Here is a 22,540-nt window from a genome sequence, read left to right as displayed (position 1 = left end):
TGTTTTGTGCAGCTGTATCCAGGCATAACCAAAAACTGTAGCACTGTTATTGAGACCAGCTTTAATAGGTACACATTCCCTCTGTTTCCTTTGGCACCTGTAGCACAAGCAACAGTAAGGACATGGACCAACCTTGGCTAGTAAAGTGACAGCCTTTTAATAGGTTTGGAAGAATTTCTGTAATTAATGGAGGGCTGTTATCTCTAGGAGACCCACCCTAAATCAGCCTTCGTCATTCATTTACAAGCAGAACTGAGAAACAGGACTACCATCAAAATGTTGAGGAGACAAATCATTAAAGTATTTCACTGATGATAAAGACCGACATCGATATGGTCTATTTTCTGATGTGGTACATATCTGCTGCAGTGAAATAATCACTGGCTGTAGGGTTGCAAGTAGGCCTCATCATTATTTTTATTTGTGACATAACTGCATTAGTTTTAACTGATTGATTTAACCTATAGTGAGTGTGTAAGGAGATCAGTGGTTGGTGAAAGTAAAGAGTAGTAAAGATACTTGCAAGGTAAAGTCCTAGACTCAAAATGTTAATAATGTACAGAAGAATTGTCACCCAAATGTATTGCTGTGGAGCTTATAAAAGTGCATACGTTTATTTTTTTCCTTATCACAGAAGTTGGCAGCACATAAAGAAAAAACTTGGATCATGTTGCAGTGTGAGAAGTTTATTGCCATTACAAGGTGTTTTCACATTATAGTATACCTTATGCTGTATGCTATGTTTGGGTATGGTGTATTATTTTCACTAGGCTGTGTTGAGCTGTCTTCAAATCACTCTTGCCTGAAATATTAAACTAAGAGAAGGAGAACATTTGGCATTTTTTGGGGGGGGGGTTGTTACAATTTAGATGATTAATTGGTTAATTGTGGATCAATTTTCTGTTCATCTACTGATCGATTAATCGACCTTAAACCCTTTATCACCAGTTCCTGCATGCAAAATATCCAATATGAAACACAGTCATTTTATTTATTGGGCAAAAAAAATATTTTCTATGTTTAGGAATTGATAGATTATCTCTGTAATACTATACCTTGACAAAGTGAAGGTAACATAAGAATGTGATGTCTCTTCATTAAAGGCACACAAAAACAACATGACACGAAAAAGCTTTATTGTCACACCAAGCTTTAACATAAACAAATTTAGTTTCTTTTAACTTCAAGTGTAGAACGTGTTAACTATTTAGCAATGCCACTAGGGAGGACAAGTAGTGAATTCACTGTTATATAACTTACATAATTTATTAAATATCTTCATTTGGCAGGATTTTACAAGGAAGCAGGAAAAATAAAGAAGTTAATGGAGTTTGTTTTTTTTTTTTCTTTTCGCTTTTCTTTTCCTGTCTGTTTGGACAGAGGCAGAACATAACACTGGGAACAACAGTAACAAAACAGATTTACAGTATATGCTTCTAAATGGAGCTGAGTCTTTGCAGGTACACATTCAGCTTTCACAAACACAACAATATAGCACTATAGGTCATTTGGGATGCACAGGAATGTAAAATAGTAGAGGGGGCTGGGCAGTGGAAAGAACCTGGGAAAGTCCTACTTCAAAAACTAAACATTCACACTGGGAAAGAATTTGTACACAGATGCACTCTCTTCATGTGTCATGTCCATGACTCTTAATACATTCCTTTAATGTAAACCAAAATAGATGCATTCACTCAGGTTAATACTTTGCCGTCTTCTTTTCTGCTATTATTTTTAATAGCAAGTTATATCACTCTGGGTGTATTTTTCTTAAAAAATAGTGGATTTTGTGATATATTCATTTGTGTAAACAAATCATACAGGACAAACACCTTTAAGATTATACAGCCATTTGGCAGCCTGGTGATTAAGCAGTAACAGACAAGGCATCTGCACAGACCTATAGAATACTGTGAGGCAGCAGAGGGAGCACTGCAGCTCAGTTAGTGTGGGTCTATACATTAGGATGAAGAACAATGCTGAGCTTTAAAAGTCAAAGATTAAGCCATGCAGGTGAACACCACCACCAATACTTGGTTTATATTAGATGCGAGGCAGTGGTATAGTACAGTGTTTCAAACTCACAAAGGAGGTCCAGAAATCAATTTAAGAACCTTGCAGCATCATATCATCCTTCAGTCCCTCACCTATAAATAAAACACAATAAATATATGACAAGAGCAAAACATATCCCAATCATTTTTGTATGGGGAGATGGGGAGATGGGGGGGTACGGTGCATGTACATTAACTGACTCCAGAGCAGACTCTTAATGCCAGGAGTAAATTCACAAAGGAAGGCCAAGAGAGGTTTGTGGGCACGGCTGGAAATGCCCAGTCTCTCCCCTGCCAAATCAAAAAAAAAAAAAAAAAAAAAAAAAAAAGTGCTTCTCAGCAAGTAGCTGGTAGTGCTGTGCATGTGGATGTCAAACTGGGGGTTGGTGAGTAACAAGGGTGTGTGTTAGAGGGGTCAGTGCTGTGCTGGTTAGTGCTAGGAAATTGTGGTATTCAGAATTCTTCATTCCACAAGGTGACTGTGAAGCGTGGGTGACAAGATGTGTGAGTCCAGGCTTGAGCAATGTACACTCTGTTAAATTTGTGGTTTTGGAGGTGCAGACCATAGGGATGTCTTAAATTATGAAAAGATCCACTATCTGCGTCACTGGATCTTCCCCCTAAGTGGACGCGGTCCACTGTCACAGATGACCAGTGGACCATTCACTGACTGGAGGAGAGGAGAGTCACCTTATAAGCTACATTTGGCAACATTGAGCCAATTTCATGGCTTCTTTTGATAGCTTTGAGCAGCATTTCATATATGATTAGACAGCCTCTACCTTCAAAAAATAGACTTTTCTTCTTTAATACCGACCGCCCTGGTAAACATCATCCACTCTAAGTATTTACTAAGTTTGAAAACAAAGGAGATTGAGGCTAGACAAGCAGTGTTACAGTATTGGATAACACAGAAATACCAATACTGGCAAGAGGCAACTTCATCAAAGCAATATTTATCATTCTACCACCAAATGAATGGCCCATTTTGATCAATCAAAAAAGACAGCATAGTACACTTTACTGAAGATATGGGTTTTACAACTTAACAACAGTGTCCTGTCAGTCTGTATCTATGGCAGCACATCTTTTTATATCTTTTTAATGTGAGGGTACATTATACCATCTCATGCTTAGTCAGTGCTCCAGAGAAAAACTTCACTGGAACAAAATGTGAATGAAGCACAGTCATTGTGAGTTGATTAATACAATAAAGGAATACCATTGGGGAACAATTGTGTCAGATGGTGATGAGTGTCAGTGTATCTTGGATTCCTTCTGATGATACAAGGGTGTGGTGCGTGTATATGTATGCGCACAGTTGGTCTCTTGTCATGTGGAAACATCACCGCAGAGGTGAGCTGTGGGTGTGATGACATCATCTGCCCAGCAGCTATGGGGATTCCCTAACAAAAAACACATTCTCCTACTCTCAACTCATTGCATTTCAGTTTCTGTCTGGGACAGATGGGATGGTTGTCTCTTCTCTCCTTTACTTTCTGGAGCTCAAGCACAGCGCCAGCAAGGTGTGAGGGCTTTAATTCAGAGATGGAGGTGGGCGGAAAAGACAGCTCACTAAATCAACATATGTGATATACGCAGCCCGATGAATACTGAACATCAACAGCAAACCAGAAGGTGGACAGACAAATTAAATACAACAGAAGTACTCTTGGTCACAGCATGCAATGCAAAATACACACCGCCCACAGTCATCAGATTGGTATGGCACCCTCTAGGAGTTATGGAGTTTGCAAAGCCCCGTCTATAACTAAGGAGAGAAGAGAGGAGAGGAGAAGCCCTAGGTGTGCTCAAGGAGCCACTGAAAGAGGGGGATGTTGTGAAGTTCTCTGCCCGCCTGGAGTGCCTCCTGTCTGGCCTGGGACTGACTGTGTGTTTGACTATCTTCACAATAGCGCAGCAGTGTGTGCAGCAGCTCTCCCACCCTCCATTTCCTCTCACGAAGTCTTTGGACCACTGCTGGGAGCTGAAAGGGCACACAGTCATCATTTACTTCAGTGATCAAAAGGAAGTTCAGTATATAGCATACATACAGCAGTCCAAGAAATTAATCAGGGAAAATATCAATGCTGACATGCATATCTGTAACCATTGTTACCACGTGATTAGCATAAGGCTTATACACTTCCTGAACAGATTTCACAATCAGTAGACACTTTCGAAACAACTGCTTTAAATGAGCCACTAGTAAAGTGTACTGCAAAGTAGGGCATGTGGGTAAATGTTGAAGGGTTAAAAAAAAGGTGTAGGGACTAGAGAAAATTTTTTCTAGCAGGTGAATTTGAAGAAATGGATCAATTCTACCAGAAATCCAAGAATGTGACTTTAACAGAGGTGTCGCCTAAAAGCTCCAGGAAGTACAGAGAAACTGCTGAGTGCATCAAAAACTGCAAAGACAGCTTGACTGAAAATGTAACAATATCCTGAGCTGTAACACCTGAATGTCGTGTGTTAGCATTGAAAGTGCATATAAAGCAGTTAGCAAGTGTGCAAAAAGGTTGTTGCCAACTAACAAAATCACTTAATTGTTGAGTCATTTTTCAAGCAAAAATGCCAAACTTTTTCTGGTTCCAGCTTTGTAAACGTTCAGATCTGCTGCCTTTGTGTAAAGGAAGAGTCTTTGGGGTTGGGAAATCAAATAATCATTTGTTAGCCAAAAGAACTGGATAAATGGTTAATACAAATAGCTACATTAATAGATAAATGGTTGAAATAGCTATAGGTAATAAGTTCAAACAGTTAGCTCTCAGTAATAGAAAACTGGCTGATATGGATGGCTAGAAGTAATGGATAAATAGTTGAAAAAGTTCAGCTTCTGCCAGTACAAGCAGTCTTAACACAAATGCAAACTTGAACTAAGTGACCTAAACACTGCCAGTACAGTGGAAACCAGGACACCACAACACATAATTCCTCTGCTTTACAACGAACGACGACACTCACGGAAAACATGATGAATTTCATCAAAGCAACCTGACTTGGTCACGGAAAGTCTTCGTGTTGAGTAACAATAATAACGATGATGAGACAGCGGGAACCTGATTGAGACGATAACGAAGGTTATGAGTTTGTTCAGAACAGACTGAAGGCAATCACCTGCTGGAGCTCTCTGTCAGGACTCAGCTGGATCTGGGGGATGTCAGCCATGGAAGCTGCCATCCACTGCAGCATGCTCCTGAGCTGCAGGTCCAGGGTCACGTGTTGAGGGCCTGAGATGCCTGAGTTCACTATGACCAGTGCAGTCCTGGGAGACTGCACCTTAGTCCTGTCCACACAGAGAGTCCCTGCAGCACAGATACATGTTGTTCATTCAAGATTCATAATCCTTGCATGTTTTTCTATTACGCATTTTCCCACTTTATAAAGGAGACTAGCCCTTCTAAACACTGGTGACACATGAGCCGTTTGCGTATTAGCACATCCAGTACATCTCAAAGACAGACACCCCAGCCCTATGCCAGATTCCCACGCTCCCACAGCAGAACAGACCCAATGAGGAGCCCCCCACCTCCTAAGCTCTCCGATTTGATACACACACATAACACAGAATGATGAAGGAGTGGAGTGGATGAATGAGCATTAGTGTGGCAGAACGCGGGGGTGGTAAAAATCCCCAGCTAGAACACACTCAGACAGACATGCACATCCACCCCGAATCAAAGCCAACTGTTCTGAATCTCAAGGAGTGGAAAGAGCAAGACCTCGAATTAGGAGAGGGGCCGGTCTTTTCCCTACAGCCCTCTGATGTGTAGTTTGTGTTGAAATAAAAAACCCTAGCATTACTACAGCCTCCTCCAAAGGTGAGGTTGCAGGCGTGTCCTTACCACCAGATTCCTCTTTGACCTCAGTCTCCTTGTCCTCAGTATTGTCACTGTTGGATGGAAAAATCACACAGGTTAATAAAAAGGGGGAAATGATTGGGGAGATACTTGTTGTTTGCTAAGAGACACAGCTGACAATAAGCATAATTAAGACAACAGCCAGCACAGTAAGATATCACAAGACATCTTAAAGACACTGAATGAACTACACTGCAAACATCCCATCAGTGTTTTTTCTTCATTCCAGCAAATTTCCCGCTTCAATGTGCTCAATTAAGACTCAGTGACTAAGAGTACACTGTGATCAGCGTGAAAACTGATTTTTCCATTCTGAGCAAAAAATAAAACCACAAAAAACCCTCAATATCCATTTTGTCAATTGTGAAAATATTTGCTGTGTGACGTGCCAACAGGTAAACAGTCATTTCTCCACTTTATAAGATTGTTAATCATAGACTTGTTGACACAGCCCAAGGGTACAGACACTCAGACTCTGCTCAATACGATATGAGGATATCGTTTTCTTTGCAGAAGACAGCCTTTCACATTCACAGGTTTTATGAACAGGATCATGATGCAACAGTGACATTATCAGTGCAGTGGTGAGGAGGACTAAGAACTAACAGAGACAGGGCAGCCATCAATGGCAGTGCTTCAAGAGCACAAACCCACCGGTGTATTTGCAGCAGTTGCCAAATATTTTTTAATGAAAGTTCAATAGAAACTAGAATACAGTGACATACTGGAGCCTTGACCAGCCTGTTCTAACATATCTCAACATGTTTTTAATTGTCATGATTAGAAGTAACTAAACCACAGACCTGAATGTGTGAGAAACCTGCCACCTAATGGCAGGCACTGAACTAGACATCTGCTAAACTGTGTGAGACTTTATCTTGTATTGAAGGAGTGGGTGATATGTCTCAAATCCATTTTACTGTAAATTGTATGCATGGTGATAAGAAAAAAATCTTCAGAAAACAGAAGAAATGTAAGTATGTCGAGTCCAGTGAACTAAGTACCTGACAAATCCAGTTACTTCATCACATTGACAGGAAAAACATGAAAAGATAATACTACAGTAAACACTCATGCTAATCACTTTGCAACACCGCCTACAAAGGCCAAAACACTCAAACGCTGTGACATGTGAGAACTGTCCCGAAAACATCTTAAAACTTCTTAAAAGGGGAATGCAAATGTGGCAGCTTTTTGGCTTTTTGCTGATCAGACTCTCAACCTCAAACGATACTGGAGTTTCCAACAAGTTCATGTTGATTCACATGCTGACTGATAGCACTGCACTGCTAAAAGTCGAAACAAGCAGCAGCATGGATGGAATCAGAAAAACATTCAACAGCCAGAGAAAACAATGGTGTGTTTATAAATGGCTGACAGTATGGATTATACTTGTCAACGCTGCAGTATATCCCTCCAAGTATGTTATTTTTTTTTTAATTGAATTGGGGCCCATGATGGCAACACCTGCAGGACTAATACGTGAACCTATCAGTGGGTCTAAACTGTGTTAACGCGGGAGGGCGGCAAGAACAGCCTATGGAGCAACAAATCACATGAAGGTAAAAGTAAAAACACTGCATGCTGACATTACCATCAACAAACATATGCCATGACAAGCCTATTTATTCTCAGAGCTTCACTGTGGTCGTGCAAAGAGGCTGGTGGTTCTGAGTATGAGACAAAGTATAAATGAAAATATCATTGTACAGTTTTTCAAATCATTTTCATATGATGAAGAGGCTGCCCGGTTCCAATTTAGCGGATCTGTTACACATTTCCTTCCTTACTCTTGGCTTCACAGTAAATTCAATAACTCAGCTTAACCTTTGTCCCATTCTGGGTGAACCCCCAGTTCTTAAGGTGCATTCTGGAAGATTAGCCATGTAAACCAGTTGCTGACCAACCTGTCGGAGGGAGAGAATGACATGCGCTCCTCACAAGCCTCCCCCTCCAGGCCCAGACTGCTCCAGCTACTGCTGTTCCCATTGCTGCTGGAGAGAGAAGGCAGGTAATACACAACTTAAACACTGATAGAGGCTAGGAGATATAAGCATGAGAGCTACTGAAATGGAACAAATATCAGAATGTAATAAGCAGGTCGTCCCATTTGCTATCATGATCATGTCTGTCATGTAACTAAACAAAACTCAGACTGATGACCATTTCTGGTATTCAGAATAAGCCTTTAAGGCCAGGTGAGGTTCAAAACAGAGGAGGGTTCTCTAAATGGTGCAGTTTTTTTCCATTATATCATCTGTAATTGTGATTGAGACAATTTGTTGTTAAAGTGAGAGATCATTACATTCCTGTCCTAACATAATCCTGCTAATCCTGCGGCTTCCACCAAGACAACCAGCTGGCAACAGAAGCAGAACAACCTAAACACTCTGTAATTAGTCAATGATTAGCCTGCTGGCTGGAATGTGAATACTGTGGCATGCAGCACTCTCAGTGAGGCTGCAGGGAAGAACATTTCAGGCATCAAAAAATACCTTCTTTAATCTGCCTTACCTCAGCTACAGCTTTCTTTCTGCCTGTGGATTGAGCAAATGACAAATGGATGAGAACTTTTATGATTTCGTCCATTATCGTGCTCAGAGTCTTAATAAGCCCTTGAAAGTAATTTTTTCCTGATATTTCATCTGATGAGAGGAAATGGTTGGAGCAGACTTTTGAAGAGTCTCTAATGAATTACACATGGTGGACTTTCCTCATGTAGAAACACTGCCCAAAGTGAAGAGAGCACTCAGACACACCTTTCGAAAATATTATGATACATTAACTTGGCCCTGATGGCCAAAATAACTAGCTGTGAACACATTGTGTTCTTTCAGTATCTTGGGAAAAAATCTCAAACGTTGTCAGTTTTGCTTCCATAGCAATAACAACCTCTTCCAGGAATGTCAACAGTGTAATTCCCAGAGACTGGAGACTGGGTCTGTGTATTGGCAAGAATCTGGCTATATGATATTTATCATGATACAGGGTTTATGATTCAATATACTTTGATTTACTGTGACATGTGTAATCAAGGCGATATGCTGTGATTTTTGAATTTCAGGAAAACTGTCATAGTATAAAGGAGACACCACCATATGGATAAAATCTGAATGGAAAAGGAAAAACTCACTCACTTGGTACCACTCTCTGTCGTTTTTTTTTTTAAAATACATATACACAAAAATAGTAATTATGCCCATCCAAGAACAGGATTTCCCATACATTCATTTACGTGTGGTCATCTGCCACTATATCAGCGTTTTATTTTTGGACATTTTTGCTCTGTTCTGATTCTCTCTCTCTCTTTCTCACACAAACACCATCATGTGTTTCCCCATCATGTGTGTGGCTTTTTAAAAAAAAATGTTTATTGCTGGATCCCTACAAAAACTAGTGGACCATCTCCCATTGCTCTACCCCTCCCTCTATGGACAATCACACACGCTTTAGAGAGGAACAGAGCGAGACATCATCTGGTCCAACGTCCCTCCTGTAAATGCACTCATCGCGGTGTGACCTCTACTGCTTAACGTAGGCTTACTCGTGTCATTGTTTTAAGTTTGTAAGGCCATCTGGTTAGGGCAATGTCATTTGCTAACATGCCAATTTGGATCTTTTTGGTAATAACAACAAGCCTCCACCACACACAGCTCACCTGCTCTTCTGAAAATGGAATCGGAGGTAAGCATATCACTGACGAGTTAACAGAGAGAAACAGAAAGAGGAGGGGTGTGTGCGTGTTACAGGTGTCTATGTGCGGGGAAAGAGAAGGGAACTGAAGGGAAAAGGGAGGCGAGCAGAATGAAGTGGTCCCCACAGTTACACTGTCGATCTGTGGGAAACGCCGCAAGAAGAAAAAGTCAGTTCTGTTACACTACTACTTGGTCCCTTTTCCCTGTAGAGTATTTCTAAAACATTTTCAGAAGAACTTAGTCACATGGAATTTCCAACAACATAGAGCTATAAAATGCAACACTTCAGAGGAAATCAGAGGAAATTACATTTTGGCAATGAAGTATAAATGAGATTCCAAAACCACTCGCTGTCCCTGATGCTGGGCTTGGGAAAGACTCAATCAGACTCAGTCAAAGGGGACTCCGGCTAAAACTGGTCCAACAATAGCAATGAGTGTTATTGTACTGACGAGTGTGTGAAGAGATAAACAGCACAAAATGACATGGCCTGACCAAGTCATAACCTGAGATCATGACTACACAGAAATTGTCAACTACCCCATGAAATAATAAACCAACATTGTCCCGACAGAATTCAACAGAGGAAGTCCAGTGCTTAGATCCTCTCATGTGCCACTTTAAATATGACATTACATACTATGTTACCTTTCAAAATATTATGAATATGTCATAATATATAACACACTATATTGTACAGAACAACCTCAATAACAGAAGAAATTGGGAAGCTCTGTAAAACATAAATACACAAAGACAGAACAGTATATTTAATGTTTTACCTCATCAACTTCATAGATATTTCTAAATATATGTCAATTCTGATTTTTAAGCCAACAACATGTTTCAAACAAGTTGGGACAGGAGCAACAAATGACAAAACCTGTTGATGGCATCCTGTCAGAAAAGGCAACCCTGGGCTCCTGGGAGATGACACACAACAGCAGCTGTCGTCTTATAATAAATATTGCCGTATAGTGTCTCGGAAATCTCTCAAAAAATCTCTTCCTGTGTCTGATCACATTGCAGGAGGTTTATTATCACCAATAAAAGTGCTAAGGTCGGCACGGTGGTGCAGTAGTTAGCACTCTCCCTTGGGAAAGACTCATTTAGACTTCATTGCCATATATATCTGGTTGATGAGAAAAATAAATTTAGAAAGAAAAAAGTCTGCATTGCTTCAATAGATTATATTATCAGAACTACTGTCACGTAAGAATTGTGGAGGTTAAATCTACTAATTTAGGTGCGCATCTGAACAATTCAATTCCTAATCTAACTCTGAGAGAAAAGATGTGGATTTTAGACAAAAAGATAGGGGGTAGAAAAATCCTCGACTTATAGGACTGCAGCACTGGAATATAGAGCTGAATATAATTACTAGAAATTACTTGTGATGAATTTATGACCTATAAAGTAGGAATTAAAATCTGTGTATGTTCAGCTGGTTATTAGGGTCTACTGTCAACACCCTTAAAAGATGCAAAAAATCTTGTATTTGAAAGTATTTTACACACTGGCATATATTCAAAGTACGTAAGATAGCAGAATGTTATGTTTCAGCAAAAATCAAGAAGTCAAATGTCTTTAGTCACACAGTTGATAGCAGAAAGCCTTCTTCTGGCTCCGAATTATACAACTAAGAGAAGTTAAGAATGGCTCATACTTTATTCTGATGGCGCGTTGATGATGACAGAAAGTTGGCTACTTTTGTTTCTAAAGAAGCAGTGTGCTCCACATGTAACTGGATATTTGGCACGCTATTTATGAGAAAGCTAGCGGTTGTGTACCTGTCGCTGAGATGGAGGAAACTGCTGTTGTCATCTGGGTGCTCATCCTCAAAGCTCAGGTTAGACCAGCTGCCCAGACTGTCATCTCCCACACTCAGCTGGTGGGACACAGAGGACTCATTGGCATCCCTGCCTGGAAAGCTAAACAGACAACAGGAGACAAAAGGATGTAAAAAATTATGCATATTTGTATTTACAAATTCATGATGACAATTCTGTCTATGTAGAAACATGGTAAAATTAAGTAAGCAATAAATGTAAATAGCAGTAGCTTTTGAAGTCAATTAAACAAAGCTGTTTAAATATGTGTTTCAGTATGTGTGTGTACCATTGGCATTACATGAACATATGGACATATGCACATGGACAACATATGGACTAGTAGTGAGAGTCTTGGTGTGTGTACCTGATGCTGGAAGCCTGGCAGATGTTGGACAGGGCTGATGTCATGATCTCAGCTGTTAGGCTCTCAGCGTAGCTGGTTCCATCATGACCAATACCACTGTCAGCATTAAGGCTGGTGTTGCTCAGCTCACGCCTAGCTGTCTCCATTGCTGCGGACACCATCTCCTCTGCAAATGCTGCCCTGTGGTCCAAGTTAATGTGGATCTTGGGAATCTCCAGGCAAGGGAGCCGCTCAGCCCTTGCCTGGCATTCCGGCCCTCTTTTCCTCCGCTGTAAGACAGACTGGTGGTTGTGTCTGCTAAATTTGTTGCAGTACGGGCACTCCTGGACCTGACAATAACGGCATGTCCTCTCCACCAGTGATGGCACCGCAGACAACCTCTCTGTGTGAGATTGTCTGTCATGGACTTGGGTCTTCGGATGCTCCCGGGATGAATGTCCAATTGAAGCCAAGCTCATCTTCAAAGTATCATCAACTATTTTCCTGGCATAATGCTCAATGACCTGCATCACCCTACTCCTGTAGCCTCCGTCATACAGGCTTCCAGTACTGTGATAATGCTTGCTCTTACCCTCCTTGGACAACAGTGGGCAGGAGAAGGAGTTTCTGATGAGATTCTCTGCCATATCTTCAAGTTTAGATTTCTTATAAAGACAAGAGTCAGTGAGAGACTTGGGCAACCGTACTGAGGAAAGATGCAGTTTGCGTGTGACATCACAGGTGATGTTGTAAGCTAAAGACTCTGCAAAGTTTAACAGATCCATGTACTCCCTCTGACTTTGCTCTTCAGAGTCCTGACAATAACACTGAGCATCCTCGCCTGCGGTACAAACGACTGACTCTGCCCTGGTCTCTGGAGACGAGGCCACGCTGCCAGAAGTTTTCCATTCATCTGGCAGAGACTTGGAAGAGTGAAGGCGAGCACTAGAGGATCTCTGCTTGATCCTGCGACTGGCATGAGCCAGACCTAGTTTTATGGAGCGGTAGGCCAAACGGCTGGCATACTGGTCTAGAATCAACTCCCTACTGCCCCCCTCCTTTTTCAGTACCCTGATTAGGTAGCCAGCATATTCATCTGTCACACTCTCGCAGCTGGGATACTCGGAGGACAGGTCAGAGCTGGAGCTGGAGATGGTGCTTGAAGTGGAGGCAGAAGACCGGAAGACAGAGGCTATCAGGTCATTAGACCATTGTTCGGCCAGCCTCCCTACCCTCAAGTCTCTGTTCTGTTCCATACTGGGTTGAGACTGGTGTTGATAGTGGTGATGCAAACATTCAGAACTAGATCTCTCAAAGCTTCTTCTTCTAAGAGCTCTGTGACATGGACACTGCTGGGCACAGCTCACCATCTTCTTCACATCATTGATGACCTCTCCAGCCACCTCCCCAGCATATACCCACAAGGTGTTCAAGGTCTGCTCTGAGAACTGAGCCACACTGTCTCTCCTTCTCTCCCTGCCCTTGCTCATCGCTCCCTCCTCCTCTTCCACTCCTAGGGTATCCATCTCCGTTGCCATGGAAACAATGTGACAAGCCAACCGCTCAGCATAGTGAAGAGCTTCCTTGTTGGACATTCTGTGAGCAGAAATCTGTTTCGGTTCATGCCTGCCACTCCCTGTCTCTAAACATCTGTTAGTGCCACCAGCACTGCCATCTTCTTCTTCCTCCTCATTGTCATCTGCCTCCTCAGAAAGAGACCTCATCAATTTGAGCATAAACTCAGCCTTGTCTGCCTCAGGGGTAATGTCTTTTGGACCTGGGCCAGAATCAGGTTGATAGTGGGGGGTGGGTGGGGGAGTAGCAGGGGAAAATTCCTTGGCCAGCTTGCTTTTCAGCTTCTTGGAGAACTGTTTTATCTGTTTTTCCTTGGACACCTCACTGGGCTGCTGAGGGGTAGAAGGAGGAGTGCCAGGAGTCTCACCAGATTTTTGGCCAGAGCTTGGAACTGAGTCATCTCCAGGAACAGATGTCCTCCTTTGTCCACCTACCTCAGCACCCGGCACATCAAGAGTATCCTTAATCACAGGATGGGTTTCAGCTACACCTCTGGTCCTGGAGTCAAACTCACAGCTTGCTCTCCCTTGGTGTTGAAAGCCTGTCTGAAAGGAAATGTGAGGGATGCAAGGTTCTATTGCTTGCTGAACTGGACTATCCTTCTTAACATACCCAGAGTTCATACAGTCATATCTGAAACTCTCCCTGTCAGCTCCCTGCTTTGAAGGGGAATCTGGAGCCTCATAATTAACTATCTCCTGCTTAGAAGAAGAACCCCTTCCACTTCCAATTGTTTTTGTTAAGAAATCAGCACAGTCACCAAAACTCTTCTTCATCTTAGAAGCAGTTATTAGCTCACAAGCCTCACTTACGATCATATCCACCATGTTGCCAGAGAAGTTTTGGAATGGGGACTTTCCTTGCAATGAATCTCCTCCAGGTATAGGAGTCTGAGTTCCATGACTGTAAAGGTGAGTTTTTGTAGATGTGGTGGTGTCCGAGGAAGATACCGTCACTCTTTTGGGGCTGGCCTGTGGTGTATCTGACAAACTTGACTTACATTGAGAGGTCTCCTCAGACTCCTGGATGTGAGACAGGGCTTGGCCTGCTTGTGGCACAGGAATACAGCTGGCCATGCCTGATACAGTGAACAGGGCTTTCTTCACCGTGCAGGTAGAATCCTCTCCTGAGGGTCCGGGGACTGCTGCAGCTGAGCCAGCAGCTTGCTGGTTAGCAAAGGTACTGCAGGTGTGAGTGCCAGTGGTCTCGGCACTGACATAACACATGTTGTCCAGAGACACACTAATAGCCGCTTGACTCGTGAAGGCAACATCGGCCTGAGAGAGCTCTATGAAGGCCTCCTGAATAACAGACTCAGACAAGTCTGAAGCATATGAGGAAACCACCTCCTCCTCCTCCTCTTCATCCTGCCTGTGGCCAAAGGACCAATCACTAGGGGTGAGGGGGGTTGAGGGATGGGAGAACTGACACACTTCCATAATGCCTTCAAAGACCAGCTCTTCAGCCAGATCTGCAGCAAAACGTGTCACTGTGCTATGGAAAATCTGCTTTTTCACTGTTAGGAACTCTTTCAGCGCCCCAGACACAGCCTCTCCAACTAGAAAGCCAGCTAATCCATTGATTGCTCGCTCCTTCAACACAGAGGCATGCCGCATACCAATCTCATGGAAGGCCATCTGAAATACAGACGATGTGAGCCTGGCAGCTAGCTGACACAAGGTTGTGGTACAGGAGGACACACCTTTTTGAAGGTCTCGCAAGGCACTGCCCAAACTCATTTCCACCAGGTCAGCGGCAAACCTCTGAATGCCATCCTTCAGAGACTGTGATTTCTTCTGCACCTTAGCCACTGTTACAGTCTCTTGTATTTCCGAGAGCTTCATCAGGTAGCCTGAAGGGTTCTTGAATTCCTTGTGGCAGACACAGCTGAGATTCTTGTTGTCACTGATGTCAACAGCAGACTGGTAACCACACACAGATCCCAGAATTTCCTTGGAAAGACTGCTGGCGAAGTCTGAGTAGGTCTTATACAAAGAGCAGAGATCCTGGGGTTTACGTAGTTCTGAGCTGTCCCTTCCATCCTCATCTGTCTTCCAGAAGTATCCCAGTGTTCCACTAGAGTCCACTAGAGGGCTGAAGGCTGAGGAGCTGACAGGACTGAAGAGTGGACCACCATTCTCCTCAGATGGGGTCTGCACTGGTCGAGGGGAGTCAGGCACCTCAGAGTGAAGTGAATAGGGAGAACCTGGTTTGAGAGGAGTAGGTTTTTTCACATTGGCTGGAAGAGTGGGCTGGTCAAAACGGTGAAGATTCATACCCTTGGTTGAGCTGCCTCTCGAAACATATTTGGATGCTGACCCATTGTTGTTAGATTCATCTGCCTTTTTCTGTGTGGTTGTGGCGCTGATGCCATCCAGGGGCAGTGTGAGAGTGCAGCTCTCTGAGCTCAGCTCCTCCAGGTCATCAAACTGGTCAAAACTATCAAAGAATTCACTGACTTCAGAGTCCGAGTCTTCAACTCGCTCTCTGGGCCCCCCTGGCACTTGAGGTATGTCCAGTTTGGCCAACAGGCTCTTCTGGTAGCCCACCTCATCTAAGAATATGATTGGGCTGGGACTGGAGCAGTCTGACTCTTCAGATTCACTAACATGAATCAAAGGCGAAGGGACGCGAGCTCCAGGACTGCAGTAAGTCCACTGGGATTCCATGCCGGACGACCTCTGTACTGTGACAGATACATCTGGACCTGATCTATGTTTGGTTGAACACTTCTTTGAAGATGAGCTCATGATAATGCGGGAGCCCGATAATTCCTTTCTTCTCTTGTGAGCTGGGACTGTCTGTGATGCCACATCACGCTTTTTAAAATGGAGATAGGAAGATGCGGCTAAGGAGATGGAGAAAGAGGGGGGGGAGAAAAATGGTTTAAAAAATGTCACAAAAGACAAACATGACCAAAAAACGTTATCCACCAAAGATACCAAAGAAAATTGAGTGAAAACATAAGCAGTTCATCCACTGTGCCTTGATTATGCTCAAAAGAATAGGAAAAAGTGCATGAAATAACATCAGGGCCGGTGCAGAAAATTGACAAACTTAAAATTCCTGCTACAAATTTACGATGGTATAAAAAATAGAGAGAGTTCAAATTTCTTTTGGGTCATTCTTAATTGTCTATATTCGGGGGAGGATCACAAGACACTACTTAACAGATCCTATGCTAATAACTGCCCCTAAGAATTAGATGTTAAACCTACAGGGATTGTCTCCTGTGTCGTCCTCCTCCAGATGCTCCAGGGCTGTGACAAAGTCATCCTCAATTGATGAAACTGACTGGTTGGTGTCATCTTCCTCTGGCTGGCTGGGCTCAGCTGTACCCCTCTGAAGGGCCTGAAGCTCCAAAGCATAGCGAACACCTGCCACGTAGGACCCCAGCAAGCTCACCAAAGATCCTACACTGGCCTGAGGGTAGAAGCTTGTACTGGGATTATGCCTCAGCACACACACTGCCTTTAACCAACACTGAAGGAGGATGAAAACAGCAAAGATAAAGAAGGAAAGAAAAAGTGAAAAAGAAACACTTAAAGTTAAGCTTGACTGCTTGAAAAAAATATAGAGCTTGTTAATTACAGCAATTTTAAACCAAGAGGGCTGACAGAGTCTATAAACTGTCAAAGCAATTATGTCCAGCAAGTACTTGGAATAATAATGTGGGAGATTTTGGCTCTGGCAAATTAAACAGAATTCACAAAAGGGGAGGAGAGTGCCAGAAGTGTACTGTTATGTACTCTGACTGATTGTTGCATGGGCAGAATACAAATCACTCAGTGCAAGTCAACTCTGCAACGGAGATATGTGGGAGGATTCGCTGTCTGAAATGGATAACAAAACCAACCCAAACCAAACCAGCGCAATTGAGTTGTTTCAGTTTATTTCCTAAAAAACTGGCATATAGCACTTGTCAAAAGAATTTTATGGAAAAAAGTCTTATCTCCACTGGTGACTTTTTTTAAGAAAATAATTATTCATGAGGAAAAAATCCCTTGACAGCCTTGGGAACTGCACAGCAGCTCATCCTTACTTCTTACCCTTGTCGTTCACTTCCTTGCCCTCTGCTCACTTGTTCACTGCGTTACTCAACATGCTGACTGAGCACATTCCTTCAATATGAAAGGCCTATCACCTACCTGAGGCCCAGAATCCCTATGCTCTGCCAGCCTGCGGGAGTCTTTGAGCAGCAGAACCTCATCATTCCTGAGGCTGTGAATGTGCAGGGACCTCAGAAGCTCACACAGTCCTGCTGGCAGAGATGTCAGTGCCTGGGGAAAAAGAAGACAAAGAAACATCTTAGACTGCAGGTCATATGGTAACTGCAAGACTTGCCAAAAGTGGAAAATTATTTTTTTGTTTCCTCGGCTAACCTCAAAATAAAACTGTGTCCATTACTACCATATCGGAATTGAATTTGACAGATGAAAGTCAGCAGAAGATTCCATCAGTGTGTTATAATTCAGATTTGTAATTATGAAAACCTACCTGCTGGGTGACGTCTTCTCCTTCACACTGACTAGGCAGACACACAAAATTAATCTGAAAGAGCACAACAGTGCTAGTGTCAATGTGTTGCATGTTGGAATACAAGTGAGCTCTGCTTATGTTTGCACTGTTTGTGTGACAAACCTCTGTCAGTCTTGTTGTGTCTCTGGCTGGCAGCTCAAGGGCAATGCTGCACAGCTCCTTTTTATTCCTTAAGAGGCTCTTCACACACTGAGCACCACCATCACGCACAATCTGCAAACACACAGTGTTTTTTATACTATTTACATGGTTAGGCAACAGATATAATGTGAAACCGATTTGACCATCACTATAATATGCATGAAAGATGAATGCAGGAAGAGTCACTACATCAGAATTTCAACATTCAAAATATACATTAGAGAACAACTACCAAGCAAACTACACATAGTTTAAGTACAGTACAGTCTTTTTCATGCTTAATACAAATCAGACAAACAAGTAAGACAGTACCATGTCATACCATATATTGTTCAAAATAATACTGGTATCGTGTTTTTTTTATTGGATAAATGTAAGATAACTGTGATAAATGGCAATATTCCAACTTGTTGAAAGCAAAAGCAACATATTGCTACGACCTCCATGGTGGAGGAATTAATACACGGGTACAATAAACAACAGCAGTATTTAAGAAATGCAAGAAAACCCTAACAACAAAACAGGGCAACAAAACAAACTTATTTGACCACCATGAGCAGAAGCACCAAGTTGAGTACAAGGAGAGCAAAAAATAATGTGAGAAGAGTTCAGAGCTATTGTAGGTTCTAAACCAATTATATTTTTCAGTATTTTGTCATAGAGTCAAAAGTGTTGCAGAAAAACCCTGAAATATCATGGTATTATTTTAGGGTCATAATATCCAACTTCTGTACATTACATTATTGAAATCCTCTGCATTGTCACACAACAAGATGCAGCATCCAGGCAGACAAACCTCTTTTCGGATTGAGGCCCTGGATTTAAGTGGAACTCCTCTGATACGAGCACAAGCATCCATAGCAACAGAGACCTGCACGTGACTGGCTGAAAGGCTGCTCACCTGGAAGGAAGAAAAGGAAAAGACAAAATGAGAGCATGAGCGAATGAGTTATATCATCACTTTCAGTGCCATGGCTGAACCTTTTGATTGAACTTTGAGATTCACTCTCTTGTTCTATGGATAATCTCCAGCAAGTACAAGAAAACAGAACTGTTGCTGTTTCACCCCTCACCACAGCTACAATCACATCACAAAGCACTTACAGCATCATTGCTTTGAGTAAACAAGGTGATATTACAATATGTCTCTATGTACTGTTGCACATCTTCATGCCAAAACAGGTAGTATGATGTGACAAAGTAAATGGTTTACATGCAACAAAGCTCTAAGTCGCTGCACCTGTGGTGGCATTCAGCAATTTACTAAGCCAACAGTTACCAGTGCACCTAAGCCTGCGAAAACAAACAAACAAACAAAAAAAAAAAACATTTCACCATAGCAAGCAACACAGCTCATGTTTTCCATTTGTGCTCTAAATTCTGGAGATTTTATAGCCAACCTTCTACACCAGCATTTTCTTCTAAAGCTGTGTGAAAATAACATGAATCAGGCTCTTAAAAGTGGGCCCAGACTTGTCCTGCTGGTGAGGATAAGCTATAGTAGGCCATGCTTCTTTGATATTCTTTTAACAGTCAGGCCTGCATCAAAGATCAAACAGCAAGGGAAGAGAACAGGGGTGTGTGCTTGGAGCAGGGGAAACACACTTGGTAAGCAGCATGAGAGAGAGTGGGTAAAGGAGGCAAAATATTTACAGTGTACAAGAAGGAAAAGTTTCCCAAGAAATACAAGCCTCTCCTTTGAGGTATGGTCCAAAGCTGCTAGTTGAGTCTAGACACAGGCAGGCGGTCCTATTGATCAATCCATCCTACATCCTGAGAATCAGAGTGGTAAAGTACATGCCACTGGCTTTCCCTGGTGATCCAGGACCTCCTAGCTTCTCATGGGTGCTGTGCAAAAACAACACTGGATAGCAACTGCTGCCTAACCTCAACTATGCAGTGCCTCTCAATTCACTCACAAGGGAAGCAAGCACAATGACATCTATTATAGCTGTGGCTATCTCAAACACTGATGACAGCAACACACAGTAGTTTGCAAGTGTGCTTTTTTAGCCTTAGGTGTTTTATGTAAGCTTTAGGATTTAGTGGTACAGTAAATGAGGCCTGCATAACCACCAACTACTGTGGTCTCATAATGCCTTGTGAATTTGGTATTAGTCGTGATACAGGAAAAACTGCAAATAAGTGTAACTAAGTTTAAGCTTGGGGGTTGTTTTTGTTCATCCTAGAAGAGAGACAGCAAAACAACCCTCAAGGGCAGACGCTGTGTTTTCTAAAATACTGTTTGGTTGAGAGCTGATGTGGACCAAATTTTGAGTGTGCAAAACATGAGAAAAACTTACAGCTCACTGGCATACCAAACCAGTCTCTAGTGAGGCACACGTGACTTTCTTGTCAAGTGATAACAGAATCAGAGTTTTCTTTAGTTGACAAGCAGCAAGACAGGAATGTGGCTGGTTGCATATAGAGACAAACCTTGAAGCTGAAGATGCTCAATACAGAGCTCAAATGTTTAGTTTAAGGGGTAAAGAATGCAAAGGATGAAGTATATACACATCTTTAATTTTAATATTTACACCTTTGCTTTCTCTAAAAACAGGCCTCTTGCTGAATTAATAATTTCCTTTGTCTTTTGTGATAGGCCTTAAATATCTTAAGGTTTTGGACTCTAGTTTTGACAAAAAAAGCAATCCGATGGCATCAACTTTTGGAAATTATGAGCATTTCTCACAAAGATTTTACAAACTGAAAATTTCATTAAAAAAATAAATATAAAACAATACCTATACCTATAATAGATAAAACAATACCTAAAATAATCATTAGTGGCAGCCCTGGTCCATAGATAATAAAAGAACTACTCAAACACAGTTTGATTATAGTCTCAGAATATAATCCTTTGGTGCATTAAATGCTCTCATTGTTAGTGGACAAATCTTACACATCTTGTCTTTACAGACTGTCCAAACCCACTTAAACAGCATAATGCAAATTGGTGGTACGAGTATCACCACTAGAATGGTGGTGTCTGCTTATGGCAGCCTTCCTTCACTCAAAGACAGATGGCTATAGGAGTCATTTCATGTAAGAAATTATGTTATTACTAAAAATTGTGTTCAACAACATCACCAACATCACTTGTTGACGTTGAGAACTTTCATACAACACACTGAATGTTATCTTCCACACCACTCTCTACATGTTACAATTTATTGCGCTTAAGATGTTTTGAGATTATTACGTTAGCAAAGGCTTAATAAAGGCAACACAACCACTTGGACGGGAAGAAGAATAGCTAGTATAACTAATATTACATCTTGTGGGGCTGGTACCCGCCGCAGCAGCAGGCCACAGAGCCACACACTGTGGATGCTGATGTTGATTCTCGACTACTCAAGCCTTATACAGTCACTAACATATAGACGAACGGTTAACTTGCTGGCTAGACGCAGCGCATTATGCAGACGTATCACTTCATAGCAAACCATGTGAAGATATAAAACGACCCTCATCCACAGTTAAATTAACCATCTTGCTAGCTGACAGGCTGTCAATCACTGGGCTAGCAGCAAGAGCAGGCCGCAGTCGGTTCGGTCTGTGATGTCACCTTATTGTCGTTCGCTAGTACCTAGCCACCAAGCTAACGGTAAGGTTAAAATATATTCAAATGCATAACTAACAGCAATATGTTGTTGTCTGCTGTGTATTCCAGATATAGCTATTTGCCTTTATCAAGTTATTTTACCTCAGCACTCTGTGTCGGACTCCAGCAGCGTTGACGGCAGCCGCTGGGTTTCATGAGCGACTCATAACGATTCGTCCGTTTTGAACTCTTCTTGCTAACGCTTAAATCCTGAAGTGAAGCAATGCTGCCATGGTTACCCCAGTTTAACAACTAAGGTGAGATCATTGGAACATTTGTTCATAAGCTTAAAGAATAACATTATTCATTAAGTATTCAACTTATTAATATTAGTATTCAACTATCTGACCTGTAGATGACAACATGCAGGGTCATTGCCTGTAGAGAAAGGACAGTAGCTCAATAGTTATTTTCAGGATTTGTGGTCTTTGTGACCAGGTAAAACAACTATTTTCATTCTTCCCAAGAGCCTGGCTTACCTTGAAAGTGAATTGGATAGTTCACCCTACAGCTTATCCTCTCAGGGTATTTTTAAGCGATTCTCAAAAGTGACTCAAACTGCCCATTTTCTCTGCGTTGCATTAGCGTCTTCCTGTGAAAACAAGAGTGTTTCAGACATCATCAATCACACACGGAAAAACTGTATGTGTCGCCTTGTCGCAGAAACCAGAACAATCGAACTGCATTTTGAGTTTTGCAGATTTTTATTTTATGCTATTGTGGACAGAAATATTGAACCACGCAAACAGTTTTATTCAAATGTGGCACCTATACCACTGCTGATGCATTCCATGTCAGTAGGTAATGTTGGCGTACAGTACATTTCTTCCATAACATTTAAACAGTCCTTGTTTTGTACTTATTTATTTTAATCCTGAATTTGCTGATGCTCTTATT

At 42.0% G+C, this 22,540-nt stretch overlaps 1 protein-coding gene across 5 annotated transcripts; it reads right to left on the bottom strand.

Annotated features, from left to right (window-relative positions):
• Positions 1 to 1,115: 1,115 nt before the first annotated feature.
• Positions 1,116 to 22,249, bottom strand: akap11 (A kinase (PRKA) anchor protein 11). 5 transcript variants are annotated; one of them, XM_046403829.1, is made up of 12 exons: positions 22,123 to 22,249; positions 18,836 to 18,940; positions 18,001 to 18,111; positions 17,857 to 17,910; positions 17,508 to 17,639; positions 16,578 to 16,842; positions 11,806 to 16,207; positions 11,400 to 11,540; positions 7,822 to 7,908; positions 5,900 to 5,946; positions 5,172 to 5,359; positions 1,116 to 4,041 (listed from the first exon to the last, which is right to left on the bottom strand). In XM_046403829.1, exons 2-12 carry the CDS (start codon positions 18,896 to 18,898, stop codon positions 3,856 to 3,858), a joined length of 5,676 nt encoding a protein of 1,891 aa, XP_046259785.1. In that variant the 5' UTR covers positions 18,899 to 18,940; positions 22,123 to 22,249; the 3' UTR covers positions 1,116 to 3,855. The 5 variants fall into 5 exon arrangements, 3 of the variants coding, with proteins under 3 accessions (XP_046259785.1, XP_046259783.1, XP_046259784.1); XM_046403827.1 differs by lacking the exon at positions 22,123 to 22,249 and adding an exon at positions 21,746 to 21,861; XM_046403828.1 differs by lacking the exon at positions 22,123 to 22,249 and adding an exon at positions 21,746 to 21,814 and having other exon boundaries at positions 7,822 to 7,905.
• Positions 22,250 to 22,540: the final 291 nt, after the last annotated feature.

This window comes from Scatophagus argus, chromosome 11 (genome assembly GCF_020382885.2).
Source record: "Scatophagus argus isolate fScaArg1 chromosome 11, fScaArg1.pri, whole genome shotgun sequence".
Classification (NCBI taxonomy): domain Eukaryota; kingdom Metazoa; phylum Chordata; class Actinopteri; family Scatophagidae; genus Scatophagus; species Scatophagus argus.
This window is presented reverse-complemented; position numbering and strand designations above follow the sequence as displayed.

What these genes read in the sequence shown, in the direction of transcription:
- akap11 (XM_046403827.1), bottom strand. Translation starts at nt 21,799, where the DNA reads ATGAAACCCAGCGGCTGCCGTCAACGCTGCTGGAGTCCGACACAGAGT. An exon ending in GAGAAGACGTCACCCAGCAG is followed by an intron (nt 17,640 to 17,856) that starts GTAGGTTTTCAT and finishes CTTTTTCCCCAG; the next exon opens with GCACTGACATCTCTGCCAGC. An exon ending in CGACACAGGAGACAATCCCT is followed by an intron (nt 16,208 to 16,577) that starts GTAGGTTTAACA and finishes CCATCTCCTTAG; the next exon opens with CCGCATCTTCCTATCTCCAT.